The 21,094-nt window shown below is 65.2% G+C and overlaps 1 protein-coding gene across 1 annotated transcript; it reads left to right on the top strand.

The window, feature by feature from the left end:
* Positions 1–18,418: 18,418 nt before the first annotated feature.
* Positions 18,419–19,885, top strand: SSTR5 (somatostatin receptor 5; the record flags this gene model as incomplete). Its single annotated transcript, XM_080830573.1, has 1 exon — positions 18,419–19,885. The coding sequence occupies one exon, from the start codon at positions 18,419–18,421 to the stop codon at positions 19,514–19,516; it is 1,098 nt and encodes a 365-aa protein (XP_080686699.1). The 3' UTR covers positions 19,517–19,885.
* Between the last annotated feature and the right edge of the window lie 1,209 nt (positions 19,886–21,094).

Below are 21,094 nucleotides of genomic sequence, written 5' to 3'. Positions count from 1 at the left end.
TTTCCTGCCACGTCCAGGGATGGATGAGGCATGTGATAGGGTCCTGGGGCCAGTGTGAGCAGTGCTCACAAACTGGGGGGCAGGGCTCGAAAACAACACGAGTTCATTCTGATAGGGAAGCACGCGTCAGAGGCACCCCAGAAGGGAGGAGGCCCCCTAGGTCAATGTTCCCAAGTGGCCCGACATCATAGGACCCTCTCCTGCTGTGGCTGGGGAAAACGGAGTGGATGGTGCTGACAGGCTTACAGGTCAGGGAGGACGCTCACTACCAGGCCTGGAGGGAGGCGAGCAGCCGAGTCTGCCCCGAGGTGGGCTCCCCGGGCTGCCTGCTGCTGTCCACTTACTCCGTGTGCCCTGCCCCCTGCCCTGGGGACCCCGAACAAGGCCCTCCGTCTGGGTTCGCACCTCTGGCCTCGAAGGGCTGGCTGGTGTGTCGGGCGGCGGAGGCCCCTCCCGGCCCTGGCACTCACTAGCGCGTGCTCCACCAGCCCTTCCCACAGACCAGTCACAGGGGGCCCCTGATGCCATCGCAGCCCAGGGCCCCCAAGGCCTAGCAGATGAGGGCGAGGGGTCCCCGGACCCCCGGGACTGGCCCTTGGCAGACAGCACTGGGCCACGGAGGGCACACCTGCTCGGGGTAGGTGGAGGCTTCCGGCCCTGCAGCTGCTGGTCCCCAGGACAGACACGGCCTCCCCAGCAACAGCTGGGCCGGAGACAAGAGGGCCAGGAGAGCCCGGAGCCCAGAGCCCAGGCCGCCCCACCGGGGGGATCGGTTACAGTGGCTGCAGATGCTTGGGGGACGAGGGCAGAGGGGGTGAAGCGGGAAGGAGGGAGAGGGAGATGGGGGAGGGCCTGGATGGGGACAGCACGGGGCCGAACCCTGCCCATGCCCCCGCATCGACACCAGCACCCTCCGGATGCAAGGCCGCATGGACACAGTTCCTGGGGCTGTGCGACCCCCACCCCAGGGCTCGTCCTGCTCCCAGGAAGCGGTCCCCTCGGGCTGTTTTCTCCTGATGATGTCTGGGCCTGAATGTCCGCTCAGACACCACGGCCAACCCCGTGGCTTGTGCTGGAAAAGCCTCCCCTGGGCAGGGAGCATCAATACCCAGCAGCTGCCCTGAGCCTCTTCCCAAGGGTGACATGGGCTGACCCGTGACCAGGGACTGAGTAGGGGTGGGGCAGGTCTGGGGGCAGGGCAGAGACCAGGCAGCCTCGGGGAGGGGCAATGCAGGGAGGGGGTGCCCGGGCAAAGTGGGGGATGCTCACAGATGTTTTCAGTGTCCAGGCGGGTCAGGGGGCCAGGAGGAGGCTGCCCCTGGATGGCATGGTCACTGGGGGCCCCTTGGCCAGGGCCACACCAGCATCCCACAGGTGCTCAGCAAATGTTTGCAGACTAAGCGAGCATTGGCGCGGTGAGCACGGACCGCACAGCCTCGTAAACTTACTCCTGTCTTGGTCCTGCAGCCCGATTTTTGGGGGTTCCCATCATGACCACGGGCAGAGCCTCCCCAGTGGCCACCTGACCACAAGATTCAGCCCCCCAGCTCCCCTCCTTCGGGCCGAGGCAGGTGGGCGGTCAGACTCGTGCCTGAGCATTTCTACTCCTCTCGCCGCTGAGGAGCGAGTCTGCACGCCCACCGGGCCCCGTCCGGCAGTGGGGGCATGCCCACCCACCCGGGGGCCCGGAGGCGGGTCTGCACAATGTGCCTGCCAGGAGCCCCTGGTGCCCTGGGATGCTGGGGCACTGTCCACCTGCCCAGCTGGCCACAGTTCGGTGAGGGACAGGCTGACGGTTGGGGCCAAGGACTCCCTGGCCGGGCCAAATGGGGCCGAGCGGCCGGTTTGGGGGATTTGGGGATTTCGAACCAGCTGCTGTAGCAGGTGTGGGCAGCCTGGCTGAGCAGAGCCCACTGGCCACCGGGAGGGTCGCCAGCCAGCTGCTGGAGGGTGTGGGGCGGCCAGGCTGGCCACTCGCCCAGGCAGCAAAGCCAGCAGAGGGTGGACGGGGCTGGGGGCTGCAGGAGGGCCTCACACCCCACGTGGTTCCCCACCACTCCCCGCTGGAGCAGGATGGCACCCCAGCTCCTCCGGGTCCCGGGTCCTGGCCTGAAACCCCAGATTCTCAAACTGGATGACTCGGGAAATCCTAACCAGGAGGCAGGAAGGACATCCCCCTCCCCAGTCCTCAAATCTCAGCCCAGACGGGATGGTGCCCGCCCCCCCCCCCACCGTGTGATGGGCGCGTTTGTGAACCACTTGCGCCCCCCGGTGGCAAGTGCCTGCCTTGTTCCGAGGGATTCTGCGGATGGGGGCTCGGAGATCCAGGAGTCCGGGCCTGGGGCTGGCAGCCCTGTGGTGTGGCCCACTGAGAGCACAGAATCACAGGGGTACTGCATCTCCCTGTCCCCCCTCAGGGGACACTTATGGCCACTCTCAGGGCCGCAGGCAGAGCACGTGCCTGGTGGGGGCAGGTTTGGGAGGGCTGAGGAGGAGGGAACGAAAAGGAGGCTGCCTCTGGCCGGGGTCCCCAGATCTGGCCCCAGAAAATGGTCCCAGTGGCAGAAAGGAAACCTGGGAAGGGTAGAGGGCTTAGGAGCTCTTGGGCCTGGGCAGTCTGACATTAGCCGCCCTCCTCCTGTCGTCGGGTGGGTCCAGCTGGCCCCCAGGTCACAGGCCCCAGCTGGCCCCCACGCAGAAAGGGGGAGCACCTTCAGGAGGGGACGGAGCCTTGCTGTGGACTACTGGATGCAGACCTTCGGGCAGGTCCCCCTCCTCTCCTGGTGGGTCCGTGCCACCCATACCCAGGGCTCCTGATGCCCATGGCACTGACCCTCAAGGGAAAGGCTTGTTCCCTGAGGGCTGTGGGGCAGGGGGCAGTGGGGAGGGACGCACAGGCTCCTGGAGGTCTGGGAGGGACAGACTTGGGCCTAGGGGCAGAATCAGGGCAGGGCTGTCCTGGAAACTTGGGGCGGAATGGACAGGAAGAGCAGTGATCATGACCCGATGTGGGCACTGAAGCTCCGAGAGGTTGAGCCGGCAGCTGAGGCCACACAGGTGCTGCCAGGCCGTGGACGGGGCTGGAAGCTGTGGGCGGGGCCGTGGGCGGGGCCGGAGGCTGTGAGCAGGGTCAGACACCCCGGGTTGTGCATTCTGCATTCGGACGGGTGGGAGGTAGGGGGCGGGTGGGACCCCTACCCCAGCTCTCGTGGTTCCCGCTCTCCCTGTGGGCAGGCCCGGCTCCCGCAGTGACCAGCAGATGGTGCCAGAGGCCGGCGGATGCCGGGGCCTGTGCTGACTCCAAGATCGCAGGCTGGGGACTGAGCGTGCCAGCCCCCCAGGTATCCCCCAGGTGTCCCCCAGGGGCGGGGCTTATCAGGGGAGAGAAGGCATGCGCTAGGGCAGCTAGGGGACAGCCCCTGCCCGGGGGCCAGCGGCGCCCTCATCAGCCCCTGGCTCTGGCACCCCCAGACTGCTAGTAGGTGGTCAGCTGCCCTTGGGGAGGGGAGGTGTCCTGTGCGCCGTGCTGCTGTGCCTTCTGCTCCCCCCAGTCCCCAGGTGAGGGTCCTGGGAGGGAGGGAGGTGTTGGGAGGAAGGGGAGAGCTGGGACATCCTCCACCCCTGGGGCCCAGGACAGATGGAGGGAAGGCAGCAGAGGACACGGGGGTCCCAGAAAGAGGATCTCACAAGGGGATGGTGTCAGGGGTAGGGCCGATGGCTGTGAATTGAGCAAGGCGTTGGGAGACAAGGCAGAGGTGGGGGCTGGACCCTTGTGGCCGTGCCCCCTCCCCTCCAGCCATGTCCAGAGCTTCTAACTGGTCCTTGGCTAATGTCTTAATTTGCTGTCCAGTCGGTTCTCACAGTGTCAGTTTGATGGCAGCATGGGCCGGGAAGTTTATCGATGGCTGTGGACGTTTCCTAGGAACACCTGAGCGACCCCTCCTGCGTCCCGGGCCACACCCTGCCATCAAATGCCCGGTGTGAAGGGGTCAAGGCCAAGCCACGGGCTAGCGGGCTGCTGACCCTGGATGCCCCCTTCTGCCTGCCCTGTCCAGCCAGACCCTGGGGGTAGTTCCCAGACCTGCTTGGGAGCCCCTCTGGGACCAAGGGCTACTCCTCCAGGCAGAAATCCTGCCGGCCCACCGGCAGCAGTCAGGGGCCCTGGGGAGGGGCCGTGCTGGGTGGGGGCTTTGTATCTGCAGCTCTCCTGATGGTCACAGATGTGGGCACTCAGCATGTGGGGGGGGTTCAGGGGCCCCCAGCATGTATTTCCAGATGCCCCTCGCTGTCCTGGTTGGGTCTAGGTCTCAGCTCCTGCTCTCCCATTCTGCTGGGGCTTCGCCTGTATTTTCAGCATGAAAATTCTTCGTTCTGCCTCTCCTCTGCCTCTCACCCGGTTTTCAGGGGGTGGGGAGGTGTTGTCTGGGTGATTTGCCCAGGCCTGTCTCTCAGCTCCCTTCCTCGTCTGACTCCCCCACATCTAAACTCCTGAGTAAGCCAATAACCCTACTTCTCATCCTAAAGGTTCTATTTGGTTGTTTTTGTTCTGGGTCTTTGTTCAAGCTATTACATTGGGTGTGATTTCCACTTTTATCTTCTTAATCGTTTTAGGCTGGTTGTATGATCTCTTCTGAACGTTCTGCTGTTACTTCTCGTTCTTAAAGTGCCCCCACGGTGTGAGCTCATCTTCATCAGGGATCATTTCTTCTGGGGTGGACACATCTGCCTTGGCCGGAGCCCAGATTGTCTCTGTATCCTCTGTCCCCACTCACAGAGTCGCTGGGAGTGCCCCGAGGCCAAGCCCCCAGGGAGGGAGGCAGCAGTTCCCAGTACAGGAACCGGCCTCAGCGTCCCAGTCGGAATTCAGGTCTGTAGCTTATCAGCTGGGGCGGTGAGCAAGGCGGAGCACCTCCAAGGCCATCTCCTCACCTCTAGGTGGTACCAGGCACCCCCCTCGTGGGGTAATGGATGTGAAAGGCTCCTCTGAGCTGGAGCTCAGAGGAAATCTTGTCACTGCTTCCAGCAAACCCTCCCATCCACCCGCCCGCAGGTGGAGAGGACCTGAGACCCCAGGGCAGCGCTGAACGAGACAGACCTTCAAGAGCCAGGCCCCAGCACCCTGCCTCAGACAAGCATGGCCAGCACTGTGGGGTGATCCTGGTGACATTGGGGGCCACTTCTCAGTGGACAAGACCCCCTCCGCAGCCCGAGTACCCGAGATGGGGAGGGTTCCAAACGCGGGGCAGATGGGGGTCGGGTGGGCAGTGGCAGCAGACTCAAAACTCAGGCTACCGTTCCTAACAAAGTTAGAGACTACGGCTCCTGCGTGCCTCCAGGACGCCTCTGAGAGGCTCACAGAGCTAATGTGCAAATGGATGGTCTGCCAGCCTCTGGGGACCCTGCCCAGTCACCTGGAGGAGGCTTCCCGGCGCCCTGCTGAGGCCTGGAGCCGGCACCTGGTCACTGTCGGCCACCAGCCAGGGCTTGGCTCTTGAAGAGCGGATAACAAAACTGGTCTGGCACTTGGAGTGGGGGCATCGCAGGGGTGTCCCCTCCTCTTGGGGACGCCCTCCGAGCAGTTCCCAGGGGAGCCCAGCAGCCTGGCAGGTGGGAGTGGTGGGCAAAGCCCCTCCCTGAGGCTTTTTTTCCACTGGGGGATGGGCTAGTGCCCCCACGCCACCCCCCATGTTCCACGTGACCCCTTGGCAGAGGTGGGTGCAGGGAGCAGCTCTGAGCCCCAGGGAGGAGCTGGCCAATGAGCAGCCAGAGGCTCTGGCACGCAGAAGCTGGGGAGGGGGGTGAGTCGTGCTCCCCAGAAGGTCCGTCAGAATCCTCTCCCCTGTAACGGGAGCACGTCAGGTCTTTGCAGATGCTGTGAGGTCAGTCAGTCAGAGTCTCCCTGGATCGGGGAGGGCCCTGCCCCAGTGGCCAGTACCCCTGGACAGAGGGAGAGCCCCGGACGAAGACTCGCAGGGAGGGGGGGCAGAAGCCAGGGGAGATGCAGGTACGAGCCAGAGATGGCCGAAAACAGGGGCGAGGCAGCAAGGGTCCTCCTCGGAGCCTCTGCAGGGCACAGTCTGCCGACTCCTTGGTTTCGACTTCCATCTCCAGAACGAGAGAATCAATCTCTGGGGTTTTAAGGTCCCCCACCCCCGCACCCCCTGCCTCCGGGTTTGCAGTCCTCGGTTACAGCAGTGAGCCCCTCTACCCAACTCGCCAGGTGGCCCGTGCCCGGGACATTTGTCCCTGGAGCTTGCCGACAGCACGTGTGAACCGTGTGTGCTCAAAGGGCAGCCCAGGCTGGAGCTCAGGGACCCTCCCACTTAGTGGGTGCAGGGGACCCCGCCTCATGCCTCTGCTGCCTGGATGCCTAGGAGCTTGTCCCTCACCTCAGTCCCCCGCCCGGCCCCCACGGACGGGCACAGGCGAGCTCGCGTTTGTGTTCCTCTGCTGGAGACGTGGCGACCAGCCTGCGGGCGCCCACAGGCCACTGTCCCTGCGGCCATCGGCCCCGCGCCTTGCCACTGAGCGAGAGCAGGGCAGACTTCTGTTTTCCTCCCGATGAATGACTTCTCTGCTGAGGGACTGTCTCCAAAGGCCATTTGACTTTCAGATGTAAATGGTTGAGGTTACCTTGATGAGTCACTGAATTCGGACGTGTTAGAAAAGGGAACGTTCCGCTGGCATCCGATGAGCAAAATGAACTTTTTTACTGATGTGAAAGCTGATTGATGAGGACAAATCAAAGACAACGTTCTCCTTCTGTTTTGCCCTTGGGTGGGAAACCAAGCAACAGGCTTCGTGTGAGTCAACACCAACACCTGGATATGGTGGAAAGCGGCAACGCGCTCATGGGCCAGCCGTGTCCAGTGTCGGGGCAGGGGGAGGGGGTGGGGAGGTGCAGGGGCACCTCTCCCTGCCCCGCAGGGAGCAGCCATTCCTTCCACCCAGGAGCTGGGGCCACGGGGGCCCAGGGCAGGTGCAGGGGTGCCCCCAGGAGGAGGGGAGCCGGGGCCGGTCCTTGCTGCCTCTCCCAGCTTCTGACGGCTCCAGACGATCCTGGGCTTGTGGCCACGTCCCTTCCCTCTCGGCCTCTGCCTTCACTGGCTTCTCCTTTGTGCATCTGGGCCTCTTCTTATAAGGACACTTGTCACTGGATTCGGGGCCTCATGTCCAGATACTTCACTAATGACATGGGCAGAGACCCTGTTTCCAAGGAAGGTCACATCCTGAGGTTCTGGGTGGACATGAATTTTGGGGGATAATGTTCTGCCAGGCTCTTTAACGCTGGAGAGCCCATAATGGCCAGAGAACTCCGAGGAGGAGAGCTTCCTGGAGGAGGTGGCAAGGCTCGGCTGCCCAGAAAGTTGATTTATTTGTCCCCTGGGTTCCAGGACTAGCATTCTTTGGGCAAGACCCATTCGGCCATCTAACACTAGCAGAGAACTTGGAGCATGCCCGCCCCATGCCAGGCCTGGCCAGGGGAGGATGTTCTTGATCTGAGGATGGACCCTAGCAGGCCTGGGCAAGGGGGGACCGGGCCCTGGGGGCAGCAGGGGGCACTGTGGGAGTACTGCCCGCCCTTAGAAGGACAGGGGTCCGGGAGCGACTCCGCCGTCCTTCAGCAGGCAAGGGCATAAACCCCCTGTCGTCCAGCCACACGACGAGCTATCACTCGGCGCCAAAAAGGAAGGCGCTGCGAGCCATGGGAAGACACGGAGGAACCTGCTATCACCAAGGGAAAGAAGCCACCGGGAAAAGGCTGAGGCTGTGTGATTCCAGCTACGTGACGCTCTGGAAAAGGCAAAAGCTACACCGGGCAAAGAAAAGAAAAGGAAAAGCAGTTTCCTGGGGTTGGGGGAAAGGACGGGAGGAAAAGGCAGAGCAGAGACTTTTCAGGACAGTGAAACTAGTCTGTCCCACACTGCGATGGTGGTTCCACGTCTCCGCGCCTTCGTCGGGCCCCCAAGAGCGCCCAGCGCCGGGCACCAGCCCCGACGGAGACCGCAGACTTCCATGACTCGTCATGCGTCCGTATCACCCGTCGCCCTACATCCGTGACAGCGAGCGTATCACACAGTTGCCGATGTCCGTCTAGGAGACACCGTGGGCGTGTGCGAGAGAGGCACGTGGGCACCCTCTGCCGTCGGCCTGTTTTCTGTAACCCTAACACTGCCCTAAGAGAAAGGACATGTGGATCTACGCTAATTAAGGAAAGCGACAAGGGGGCTAGTTGCCAGCTTTCAGGCTGCAGTCGGGCCACCGCAGGCTGACCAAGCAGGTGTCGGTGGGGGCCCCGTCCTCGCAGCCTGTCCCCTCCAGGCCTCGTCCTCCCCGGGGCCTGACTCAGATCCGGAACTTACGCCTCCTCCCGTCTGAGCTGCTCCTGTCCTGGCTGCCTGCCGCCGGCTTCCCGAAGCGTCTGGGGGCGCAGGGTGGGGACAGAGACAGAGCAGGGGCGGGTGGCCCCCCTCCAGATGCCGCCCGGCCCGGCCCGGCCGTCGCAGGCCCAGAGCCCACGCCTCGCTGGGTTCCAGCCAAGCTCCTGTTCCGTCCTGGTGTCTTCGCTTGCTACTTACTGTTGCTCTAAGTAAGGACACGCGGGAGGCTTAAATTATGAGCATGGACTGTGCCATCCACGTCCCTCCCTGTGGACGCAGGCGCAGGCGCCGTCCCCGCTCAGTGACGTCCCGGGGCTCGCCCGCACCTGCGTCCGGATGCCCGCGGCTCGCACGCGCCTGCACCGGCCTGTGAGGGGAGGCGACCCCGGCAGCCCCAAGGGTGCGAGCGCTGGGTCTCCCTCTCGTCGGCGACACACATCAGTGCGGCTGGCTTGCACGAAGTCACCCGAGTAGGAAGGGGGGCTGGGGGTGTCCCGGCCCCTCGTGGGCCCCGGAGCACCGCCACCTGCTGCCCACGTCCCACAGACAGCGCCGCTGCCCGCCACCCTGACCGCTCAGTCCGCCGCACCCGTCCCGCGCTCACCGGATGGCCTGGGGGACGTACCCACAGGTATAGCCACCTGGAACCTCAGAATGTGACTTATCTGGGAACAGCACCTGTGCAGACGTGATTAAGGGTCTTTAGGTGAAATCATGCCAGGACGCAGCGGGGCCTGCGTCCGAGGACTGGCGGCTTCAGAAGAGGAGGGCGCAGAGGGACACGGGCACGGGGAGGCCGCATGCAGGCGTGGGCAGAGCCGGCAGCGATGGGGCCACAAGCCGAGGGATGCCAAGGATCGCCCCAACACCAGACTCGGGGAGAGGCGAGGTCCAGAGTCTGCTCGCGAGTCTTGGAGGGAGCACAGGCCCGCGGACAGCTGATTTCGGACTTGCGGCCTCCAGACGGCGAGAGCACGCGTCTCTGCTTGTGTTAAACCCCCGTCGGTGGCCCTGTGTGCCAGCAGCCTCGGGACCCAACGCACGCGGGGCGACGGGAACGCCCCAGGTCAGCCCCCCGGCCCGGCTGTGCTGTCAGAGCTCACTTAGAAAACGCCGTTCAAAGACCGCATCGGGAAGCAGATGAGGATTCGCGTGGCGTGGGGTCCTGAGGGACGACAGAGCCAGGTCCCACACGGGCCGGCCACCTGCCCCTGCTCCAGCATTCCACTCCCAGCACCCCAGCACTCCACCTCTGAGCCCAGGGGTACCTGCGCCCCCAGCCATCCCCGGCGCCGGCACAGCTCTGACATCCCGCAGCCACAGATGGCGGGGATCCCACGGGCTCAGGGCCAGCCCCACGAGAGCACCCCCACTGCCGAAGCCTGACCAGCTCCAGACCCACATGGGAACCGAGACGCCAGCCCCGACAGGAGCCACCCACCATCACCGCGTCCGTCCCACAGAGACGCCCAGGTGCGCTGGGGTGCGGGGAGCATCATGGTGGGAGGGCCGGCCGCCGGCAGGGGCGTCTGGTGAAGGCGGGAGTGGCTGCCCAGGGGGAGGCCTCCCCCCTGATGGGTTTGGGGACACATGGGGTTGACAGAAGAGGGACAGCTTAGGGTCGCCGAGGTGACTGACCGCACCATTCTGCATGGAGGCTGTGGTTTGGGCTGCTGTGGGCACACTCTGGGTCAGGATTCTCTTATCACATGTGGCTGGTCGGACATCGCTCAGTCTCTCGTCCCCAGCAGGCCAGCCCCGGACCCCTGGAGGAGCCCGGCCGGCCCGCTGCTCCCTGGGCCTGGAGCTTGCCCTGTGCTCATCTCCTTCGGGTGTTTCCTGTCGCTGACCCCCGGGGAGTTCCGGGTGGTGGAGGTGGACGCCAGTCCAAACCCCTTCGGGGCCGGAAGACCCAGCGTGTCTCTAGAGCAGCCTGTGTGGGGAGGGAGAGCCACCGTTCTACTTGGCCACATGGAATGTTCCGGAGCCGGCTGCCTCTTGGCCTCTTCCCCAGTGGGGATGTGTCATCTCTCCCCGTCCTTGTCGCCTGGCTTCCAAGGTCAGGTCACCCCCCCCATCTCCCTGTCCCCCGTCAGTCAGCAAGGAAGGCTGTGGTCTTTGCCTTCGGGCAGGGTTCACGCTCTCTGCCCCGCTGTCCTGCTTCCTGGAGTTCACTGTCCGTGTGCCCGGGAGAGCAGTGTTTGCCTCTTTGTTCTTGCCACCCCAGCTCCCGGGCAGCTCTGGCCACAGGGCCCGTGCTTGGCTAGTTTCTGCTGGACCCGCGGCGCCATCGGCAAACAGGGCAGTTTACTCCTTCCTCCACACCGTGGCTCATTTCGGAAGCTCACCACCTTCCTCCTCCCTCTCGTGGCCCGCCGTCACACCCTGCCACTGAGTCAGACCTGACACCTGTACTCAGGGCCAGGCGTGGCCCTGCCCCAGGAACCGGTGTCCGGCACCCAGGCAGGGCAGCCCTGGAAATGGTCACATCAAACCCCCCCCCCCCCCCGCCGATTGAGCCCACAGCCAGGGACACGGTGGCCTGAACGCCAAGCCGGCACAGCCGGTGGGGAGGTGGGGAAACCAGTCCCGCCTTATGGGGAGTCTCTAGCAAGAGTGGGGGTGCTGAGTCATCCTGAGAGACTTCTGCTGGGACGACCCAGGCCCTGCCAGAGCTGAGGCCAGGCCTGGCCTCTCAGGGACCCAGCCTCTAGGACAGGGAGGGTCCCGGGGGGCTGCAGCTACGACACGCAGGGTGGGACAGACTCAGTCCGTCCCCTCCTCCCAACTGCAGAGGCCCTCCACACGAGGGACAGTGGACGGGCCTGAACAAGCCCCAGGCTGTGTCCGGGGACTTGGACCCCAGCCCCCCTCTGCTCTGCACCCAGCCACGCCCCTTGCCGCCTCCGTTTCCCCACTTTCAAAGGACGTAGCGGCCAGCCCTGCCTCTCACTTCCAGGCCACAGGATGGAGAGGGTTCCGCGTGTGCCGGGCAGCTGGGCCCACCCGGTGTCTGGCCCCCTTCTCTCACAGGCCCTGGCGTGTGCCCTCCATCGGGGGGGGGGGCGGGGGTCTGGCCACAGGCTTCCACCTTGACTGCCCGCAGTGTCCTGGGGAGGCGACAGTGGAGTGGGGCTGGGGCCCCTGCTGAGCCCTCCCCAGGGTGCTTGGGGCCATCTGAGGCCTCCCCGGGCAGTGCAGCCCCCTGGGAGGGAAGGGCCGTCCTGTTGGGGGTGGGGCCCGGTGGGGTCCCAGAAATGCCCTGGAGCGTGCGCTGACCGCGGTGTCTCTGCGGGACATTCCACCAAAGCCTTCCTCCTCCTCTTGCCCGGAGCCGAGCCAGGCTGTGGCCCCTTTACCAGGGGCTGCGTCTCTGCTCCCCACTCCACACCCAGGCCTGGAGGGTGCGGGCACAGCGTGGTGCCCAGTAGGTGCCCATGGGCTGAAGCCTCCCCTTCGGAAACCTGGGGTAGCCTGGGAAGCAGCATTCAAAGTGCCCGTCACCTGGTGCCCCCGAAGCCTGAGACCGTGGTCAGGAATGGCAGCCAGCCACGGGCCCCCGCAGAAGGCCCGGTGCTTCCCGGGAGCCCGGGGGTGGGGGGACACACACTCACTCACCAACACTCACGGCCTCTGCAACCAGGACGGACATCACCGAGAGGATGTGGTCTGGGAGCAGCGGGTGGCAGAGTGACAAAGAACCATGGTGCGGCAGCCAGGGTGGGGGGGCTTCCTGGAGGAAGGGGCTTTTGCGTAGACAAGTTAACTGGGGTGTGCTGAGCAGGGATAGGGCTAGGACAAAGATTCAGTCTGCAAGGAGGGAAGAGAGGCCTGCCTGGCCAGAGGACAGAGAAGGCCTTCTGCCCGCCTCCTCAGGGCCCGCCCCAGCCCAGGGACTCTCCTGGGGACACACACAGGGGCCTCCGGGGTGTCTCTAGGTGAACCAGAGTCAGCCTCCGTGGCTGGTGAATAATCAGAGGGAGGCTCAGCCAGAGGCCCGGGCGGGGCTCGCAGGGCTGGGAGGGGAGGGGAGGCAGGCTGTGTCCCACGGCTTTAGCCTCAGGCCCTGCACAGGGGGGGAATCAGGACCGTGGAGGGGCTCACAGCCAGGATGGTGGTCCCCATTCAGGCGGGCTAGGACTCCCCGGGGAGACCATGGGGCCGCTGCCCTGTTGCCATGGCTCCCACTAATCCTCACCCTTCGCTCCAGTGCTGTCCTGACCTCTGCAGAGTGTACCCAGATGTCCCCTCACCTGCTCCTCCTGGGGACTCATGCCAGGAGATGGGGCGACAGGGGGGTGGGCAGGAGGGCGGGCAGGAGGGCGGGCGGGCCCCTCTCCGGGCGCCGTCCTTCCTTTCCCATTGCCTGCAGCAGCACCCAGCTGAGACCACCCAGGGGCGAGGCTGTCTCGCTGGCGAGGGGGTCCGTGTGCCTCAGGGAGCAGCCCAGCCTCCCCATGTGGAGCCTGCGAGAAAACAGGCCCTTGCCTCCAGGCTGGACTCCTTGGTTCCGTAAATGTTTTTCTTCAGTGAAACACATAAACCATGCTCCTTCCACAAGATGTGACATCTCAGAAAAGCACAGAGAAGAGAAGTACTTCTAGATGCAGAGTGGGTGTGCTGCCAGGCCCCCTGCCTGACACACAGCATGTGGCTGTTCTGCATCTACGGGGAAGGTTCCTGGTGTCTTGAGGTTTCTACCATCTAGGGGCCCCCTCTTCTTTCAGCCAGTGACCAGGCTCCCCAAGATGCCATCAGGGTCAGGGCGCTGGGGGCTGCTTCCTGGCGTGGGGAACGTCCAGACACCCACCCGGCCCTCCTGCTTAGCAGAGCACAGGTGCTCAGAACACCGGTTCGGATCAGTAGCTCAAAGGGAGGCCACCCTGACCAGCAGCCGCACCGGCAGCACCTGGAGACCCGTCTGAAAGGCAGATCCTCAGGCCTGCTGCCCCGCCGAGTCCAAGCCCCAGGTGTGAGACCCTGCAACTGTGTTTTGATCAGGTGACTGTGATCCCTGTGAGGGGGAGACCCTGCAGAGTGAAGACAGCATCCGGGAAGTCCCCAAACCATGCAGCCAGCTGGGGCCATCCCGTGCCCCTCCACCGTCCTGAACCCCATCCCCGGCACCGCTCATTCCACCCGTCTGACATAGGCCTCCCGGGCTTTTCCCAAGGGAGGACCACCTCCCCATCCTTAGACTTTCAGGAGGGCGCTACGGGGGTGCCCCTCTGGCCCTGCTGGGCGCGGGCCCCTCCAAGCTCAGGACGGTGGCCAGGGCAGACAGAAGAGGATGAGCTGGGGGCGCCGCCCTCCTAGGAGCGGGCGGGGCAAACGCCGTGGGATGAACGCGCGCTGGCTTCGGGAAGGACCGGGAACAGATCCGAGAGGCTCGGGGTGTCTAGTGTCCGCCCCGCCCTGCGCCCCCCGCCCCCCTCCCGCCGCGCTCGCCCCGCCTCCCAGCCCGCGCCCCGAGTCCCCGAGCTCGGAACCCGGAGCGAGCGCAGCGCGGGCACTTGGCTCCCGCCGCTGGGTGAGTGCCGCGCTCCCCTGCCCTCCGCGGTCGCCTGGGCCGCGCAGCTCGCGGTTATCCCCTGGGGGGTCTTAACTACCCTGCGCTAAGCCCCGCGCGGCCCGGCCGGAGGCGCCCCCTGTCCGCCCCGGCGCTTTCCCTGCTTTCCCCTGGGGCTCACCTGCCGCCGGCCCGGGGCCTCCCCTGCCCCTCCGTCTGCTCCCCAGTCTGGGTCGCTCCGTCCCCTCGGCTCCCTGGCTGCCCTCACCCTTGCTGCACCGGGTGCGCCGGGGTCAGGGCCGAAGCAGCAGGGAGACTGGGACCGCCGCTCCGCCCGCCGCGCCTCTGCCGCCCGACCTCCTCGCGGTGGGCGCCGCCGCTGGGCTCTCCCCGAGGCTGGCGGAGGGTGGGCGGCGCGCCTGGGATGGGTTCGTTCCTTCCGAGACTGCGGCTTGGGGGGGTAGTGGTGTGGGAAGCGGAAGCGGAGGGAGAGCGAGGCGCGGGGCGCACGGGGAAGCGGGTCCGAGGGCGCGCGCGCGGGGGGCCGGGGCACCGGCCGGTTGAGGTGGGGTCCGCCGGGGCGCACCGGGGGAGGCGGGCGGAGAGCTGTGGGACGGCGGCCGAAGAGCAGGCCTAGCTTCTGGGGGTCCTGGGCGCGGAGCCCCCGCATCTCCAGGGCTCGGCAGCAGTGCTCTGGAGCCCTGGTAGTCCTTCCCCAGAAGGGAGCGCGTGCCCCGAAAGTTCGCCGGTGCGCTGTCTCCTCACCTGGGGTCCAGGCGGGCCCTCGCCGCCCACCTGCCTGGAACACTGTCCCAGACTTGCAAGCTGACCTGGGGTCCTGAGGAAGGGCGAGGGGTGGGAGCCCCAGCAGGCCAGAGGGTGAGGCCTGTCTGCAGAGAACAGTTTCCTGGGCAGGGGAGGACGGGGAGCCTCCAATGCGGTGGCGATTGATAGCATCAACGACAATGACCCTCCATGGGTTCCTGGTAAAATGACCCAGATTTCCCAGAAAGTGTGCTGGAGACGGAACAGGGCCTTGGAAACACCTTGCAGGGCCTGGGTTCCCCGACGGGAATGAGGAGGGGGCTGTGCTGGCCAGCCCCCTGTTTGCTGCTCCAAGCCAGCCCCGTCCAAGCCGGGCTGCCCAGGGGAAGGGACACCGCTCTGACCAGATCTGCCTTAAAGCCCTTGGGGCGTGTGTGGGGGAGGGATGGGTGGTTGCCACTGGGGGCAGGCCTGAGCCAGGCCCCCCCATGGGGGAGGCAGGCCTGGATGTGGGGGCGTTGGACCACGCCCAGGGTTTGCCCCTGCCCCACACAGGCCGGGGGAACTCCAGGTGAGATGCGGACCCCAGGGGCACTGAGCCACTCCGGGCTGTTGCTGCCCCTGAGTGGACAATGCAGGCCTGCTGGCCTCCTGTGGGGCCAGTCTTGAAGAGGCTGGGCCCCATCCCCATCCCCAAACCCCTGGGAAGCCTCCAGCACCCTTCTCCTTGGAGCCCAGGGCAGGCCCCTTTTCTGACGCTGGGGAGATGCTGGGATCTTTGGGGCAGGCGGGTGGGGGGCATCACTTGGCGCCCACTGTGGCCGGCACTGCCCACGGCAGCTTGCACACCCGGGCTTTATTTCACGTGACCCTGCACCCACCAGGGCTCAGAGCTGTGGGCCGGGGTGTGGGGCGGGTGGGCGGGGGTTCTTCTCCCTGGGCTGTGTTGGTGGGGACCTCTGGGCCGGAGCGCCCCAGTGCTGGCCCATGGCTGATTCCACATCCCCCCGCTCTGCTAAGTCCCCTGCTGCGGGAGGAAGGGCCCCAGGGACAATTTTCCACGAGTGTAATTTCCGTGACTAACAAGATTGCCGCTTCTGAATAATGGCTCCTGTAGAATTATGTTCCCAGAGGCCGGCGCGCCCATAGCGGCCTAATTTTGCTCTTTACTGCTGTGCAGTCTGAGGGGTTGGGGGGTTTGAGGGGTTGGTAGCACGCCTAGGAGCGGGTCTCAGAGGAGCCCTGAGCAGCCTTTTTAGGGTCAAACTCATGTTCAGCTGCCATGTGCCAGGGACGCGTGCCGGGGATGCATCTGAGCTCGCAGCCACCCCTCCCTCCACGGGTGAACCAAACACATTTGGGGGCTGCTGCTTCTTCCCCACCCAGCACCCTGGGGTCCCACGCAGAATGAGCTGAAAGCCCCTTCTTGAGTATTTTTTTTTCCAAAATGTGAGCAGGGTCCTGGGGCACACAGACGAGCAGGTTGATCGCCACCTGTGGGAGCAAGCCTGCGGCCGGCCACCCTCCCAGCTGGGCACCCGGGGAAAGGTGGGCCTCCCGAACCCAGGAACGCCCCTTCCGCCCGAGGAGCCCTGGCTTTGTCTGGAAATGCAGCTGTCCCCAGAGATCGCACCTCGCCCTGTTTGAGTTACGGCCCCTCGCCTCGCCTCTGGTCACCACGTCACGCCGGGACGCTCAGCACCAGGAGCGGCGAACCCAGCCCGACGTGGGCAGCATCTCGTTCCCCCTGCTGGTGACCCCCCTCCGATTGGGGACCCCAGTGTGACCGCGTCTCTCCCCAGTGCTTGGCGTCCAGAAACCACTGGTTTTTCTGGTCCTGACCCAAGTTCTGCCTGGGTTTCTGTCCTGTTTCACGGCTGCCATTCTCTAGGATTTTCTCTGCACCTTGATGTTGTGTAGGTGGACCCTAATGCTATTTTATCTGTACTCGTCCCTGGGGCTGCTTCGTGCGCTCCAGGATTCCCCGGGGCCCGCCGCTGCCCGTACCTGCTCGTCAGCCTGCCGCGCTCCCAGGGGGTCCCCTCAGCCCCGCTCCCGTTCCCCGATTCTCTCTTCAGCTATATCCAGACCTGAGCAGATTCTGACTTTTGTGATTTTTTTTTTTAAGTCCAAATGATTTTTCACACCCAAGAGTTGTAACTTTCAAAAATACACACTTGTTCATTTTGCTTCTCAGACAGGAGCCAAATTTGTATCATAATATTTTTACCCATGCTTTACTGAGGATCCTACACATACTTATTTAAATAGATCTTAAACCTAGTACTTTTATTCCGTCAGAAATGAAGCCGCTGACCCATCTCCCCACTGCTGACTTTCTGGGGCACATGTCCTAGCGGCGGTTAGCCGAGTGAACTTGGACGGCTGAGTGTGTCTGCCCAGCGGGAGCCGAGGGTTTCTGTCTGACACGGCCACTGTGCTTTATTCTGGGCTCCCCAGCTTGTCTCATGGGTCTGGAGACCAGCCAGGCAGGGCTCTGGGGTGCCTCTGGGCCTGAGTAGCCCTGGCTGGGGCCCCCGGGGCTGCTGGAGTTCCCGGCTGGCCCCTGCCCCCTGGGTGACATGGCCCGCTGGGGTGTCGGGTGCCTACGCCCCCTCCCCTCTCCCTCCTGTCGGTGGAGATGCTTATCTTCTCCCGAGCACTATCGCTTTCATGAACCTCCTCAAACATACAGGAAAGTACAGAAACTGTAAGGACATGTGTGCCCTTGACCTTGAACTGAGGAATTTCAGTTTTCTGCTCTTTCTCTGCAAAACCCCACGTACACCGCGTCCCAGTGGCTGGCGTCCACTCACACAGGAGCATTTCCTCCCGGTCAGAGGCACGGGCTGGGGTTCTCTGTGCGTTCTCTGTGTTTGCTGGCTTACGGCATACGTGGAGGACCTCGTCTGCCCGTTCCCACTCGACGCCCTCTGCCTGGGCCTTGAGAGACGCCGCTGCCGTGGCCGTGGAGGTGATCGCCTGGAGTGCGTCCCTCGCCTCTCTGATGACGGCCCCCCGGAGCGGTTTCCTGCGTCGTCTCCTCAGCCTGAGACAGGCTACCTCGGGGGCAGCTCTGGGAGACCCGACTCCTCAGGCCAGTCTGTGGGCTCTTCGGGGGCTCTCAAGGGGACAGTGCTCCTGAGAGCCTGGTGGACGCTGCTAGAGCCTCTGCGGCCCGAGGTCTGGCTCCTGGCTGTGCGGAAGACCTGGCACCCTCCCGAGGGCCCCGGGTGGTCACCCGGGAGAGCGGAGCCCAGCAGGTGTAACTGTGCCTCCAGCCGGCATTGCCTGGGCGTGGGGGCTGTGTGTCCCGCCGTGGTCCCGGTCTTCCCGTCACCGCCCTGTCCTTCTCCACCTGTCCTGTGCCATCCGCCGTCCTTGCTGGCGAGATGGGGGCCGTGAGGCCATCCCCAGGCCCCTGAGCCCCGAGTGGACGAGGGAGGCGGAGGCTGCGCGGCGGGCTGTCCTGGGGCAGGCGGGGCTGTAGGGACGCCGTCCGGAGAGCAGCAGATGACACAGCGCCGGCTCTCTGCTCCTTCCTCCCCGGGTTGGTTTTCCAAACAATTTGCTTAATGTGACTCCCGGCCGAGCTGGACACGAGTAACAATGTTTACTCGCCGCAGGGTGATCCCGTGCCTCCCAGGCAGGCGGGGCCCTGGGGAGGAAGCACCCTGGGCCGTAATCGCTCTGCCGCCCTCCTTTTCTCCGCAGAGAGGACGCGCCGTGCTCGCGCTCACCCTGCCGGCCCGAGGTGGCCGCCATGGAGCCTCTGTTCCCGGCCCCCACGCCAGTCAGCTGGAGCCCCTCCCCAGCGGTCACCAGCGCAGCTGGCGAGAACGGGACGCTGGCGGGGCCGTCGCCATCGCCGGGGGCCCGCGCGGTGGTGGTGCCCGTGCTGTACCTGCTGGTGTGCGCGGCGGGGCTGGGCGGGAACGCCCTGGTCATCTATGTGGTGCTGCGCCACGCCAAGATGAAGACGGTCACCAACATCTACATCCTGAACCTGGCCGTGGCTGACGTGCTGCTCATGCTGGGGCTGCCCTTCCTGGCCACGCAGAACGCCGTGTCCTACTGGCCCTTCGGCCCCGTCCTGTGCCGGCTGGTCATGACGCTGGACGGCATCAACCAGTTCACCAGCATCTTCTGCCTGACCGTCATGAGCGTGGACCGCTACCTGGCCGTCGTGCACCCCATCCGCTCTGCCCGCTGGCGCCGCCCCCGGGTGGCCAAGCTGGCCAGCGCCGCGGTCTGGGCCTTCTCGCTGCTCATGTCCCTGCCGCTGGTGGTGTTCGCGGACATCCAGGAGGGCTGGGACACCTGTAACCTCAGCTGGCCGGAGCCTGTGGGCCTGTGGGGCGCCGTGTTCATCATCTACACGTCGGTGCTGGGCTTCTTCGGGCCCCTTCTGGTCATCTGCCTGTGCTACCTGCTCATCGTGGTCAAGGTGAAGGCGTCGGGCGTGCGCGTGGGTGCCCCGCGGCGGCGCTCAGAGCGCAAGGTGACCCGCATGGTGGTGGTGGTGGTGCTGGTGTTCGTGGGCTGCTGGCTGCCCTTCTTCGTGGTCAACATCGTCAACCTGGCCTTCGTCCTGCCCGAGGAGCCCGTCGCCGCGGGCGCCTACTTCTTCGTGGTCGTCCTGTCCTACGCCAACAGCTGTGCCAACCCCGTGCTCTATGGCTTCCTCTCCGACAACTTCCGCCAGAGCTTCCGGAAGGTTCTGTGCCTTCGCAAGGGCTCCGGTGCCGAGGACGCCGATGCCACGGAGCCCCAGCCCGACAAGAGCGGCCGGCTGCAGGAGGCCACACCACCCGTGTGCGGCTCCGAGGCCAATGGGCTCATGCAGACCAGCCGGCTGTGAGGGCTGCGGGTGGGGGCGGGGGGCGCCCCGCGGCGTCTGGATTCCCTGCCAGGCAGAGCCTCCCCCAGCATTGGGGCCACCCCCTGCGATGGCTGCATGCTCCACCAGGGCCGAGGCCATGGTGGGTCCCGCAGTGGGGTTCAGGGATGCGAGGGAGTGGGCGGGAGAGGCCGGGTGACCAGGGCCGTGCTCGCGGCATCTTGACCTTCTCTGTCCCCAGCTGGCGCTGCCCTGCCAGGTCGGGGAGTGACCCTCGGTGTGAGCTGGGGACCACTTGCCTCCGCCCTCTGGTCCCCCGTGTCTCCTCACATAGCCCTGCACTGGCTGGCCACGTCGAGTGTGAGTCTGAAATTAAAGACACGTGGATGCACTGGGCTCCCCAGGACCTGTGACTGCTGACTCTGGGGGTGGCAGATAAAGGAGGCAAAGCCGGGCACGGCTGGCAGGGCGGCAAAGGGGGGCTGGGACCCCAGGTGGGGCGTCTGGGGCTGCAGAGCTCTGTTGCCATGGAGAACCCCCACTGCTCACCCCCCGCCCCTGGCTGGCCACAGTCACGGTCGGTTCCACAGTGGGAGGGGGTTGGGGAGCGGCTAGCAAAGTGGCCGAATGGGGGGTGGAGAGTCGGCCCCCCAGGCTTCTGGGTCCTAGGGCATTGGAGAGGCCATCCTGGAGAGGGGGTGGGCACCCACAGCCACCTCTCCTCCTCTGTCGGGGGCTCTGGCCTGGAGGGTGTGGGGGACAGGAGCAGACGAGGAGAACTAGCAAGACAGCAGCGGGGGGAGCGGCCCCCATCGCAAGCAGCAGCCACTGGGAAGGATCTCTGTGTGGGTGCCTGCAAATGCCAGCCAAAGCCAGGCCCCGAGGAATTCTGCAGTGCCCAGACGAGAGCAGCCTCATCCACCCCCGGGGAGCGCCACCCGCCCACTGCCCCCGGCCCACGATGGGGTCCCGGAGAAGATGCCAGCTGGGGACCTTCTGGGATCCCATGTGCCTTGGGCCTTGGCCAAGGCTGGAGAAGGACCAGAACACGGGGGCTCACTCGGTCCACATGCTCCCAGCCCGGTCTAGATAGCCGTGCCTGGTGCCACCCCTCCCAGGCTCCCTGGGTCTGCCCGGAGCAGGACCTCCAGCCCGCAGAAGGGGACAGGGAGCAGGTGCGAGCCGGCCAGGGAAAAGGCTCGGTCCACGTGGCCTGGGCCGCACCGACCCTGGACAGAGGCCAAGGCCTGGAAACATGATAGCGTAACGAGGGCGCTTGTGTTTGACAACCTGATCTCCCGAATAAATTAGAGAATAAAGGTTTGACTCCTTCCCAAAGCAAATATTGTCCCTGGAGCCGATCGAAGCTGGTGCGGCTCAGAGCTCGTGGACCAGAGGAGGCTGGGAGGGGGCAGGCAACTGCCTGCTGGATGTGGGAGCCGGGACGCTGTGGCGAGGACAGCGGCGGCACCAGCGAGCGGGGTCTGAAGAAGAGCAGGTGTCCCCCACGGGCCGGCCTCGGGGGTGGCATCGGGCTGTGGTCTCAAAGGACGCGATGGGGGGCGTCTGATCCTTCCAGGGCCCGCGGACCAGGACAGC

This window comes from Martes martes (genome assembly GCF_963455335.1).
Source record: "Martes martes genome assembly, chromosome: 18".
Taxonomy (NCBI): domain Eukaryota; kingdom Metazoa; phylum Chordata; class Mammalia; order Carnivora; family Mustelidae; genus Martes; species Martes martes.
The sequence above is the reverse complement of the archived record's forward strand: the minus strand, read 5'-3'. Positions and strand labels throughout refer to the sequence as shown.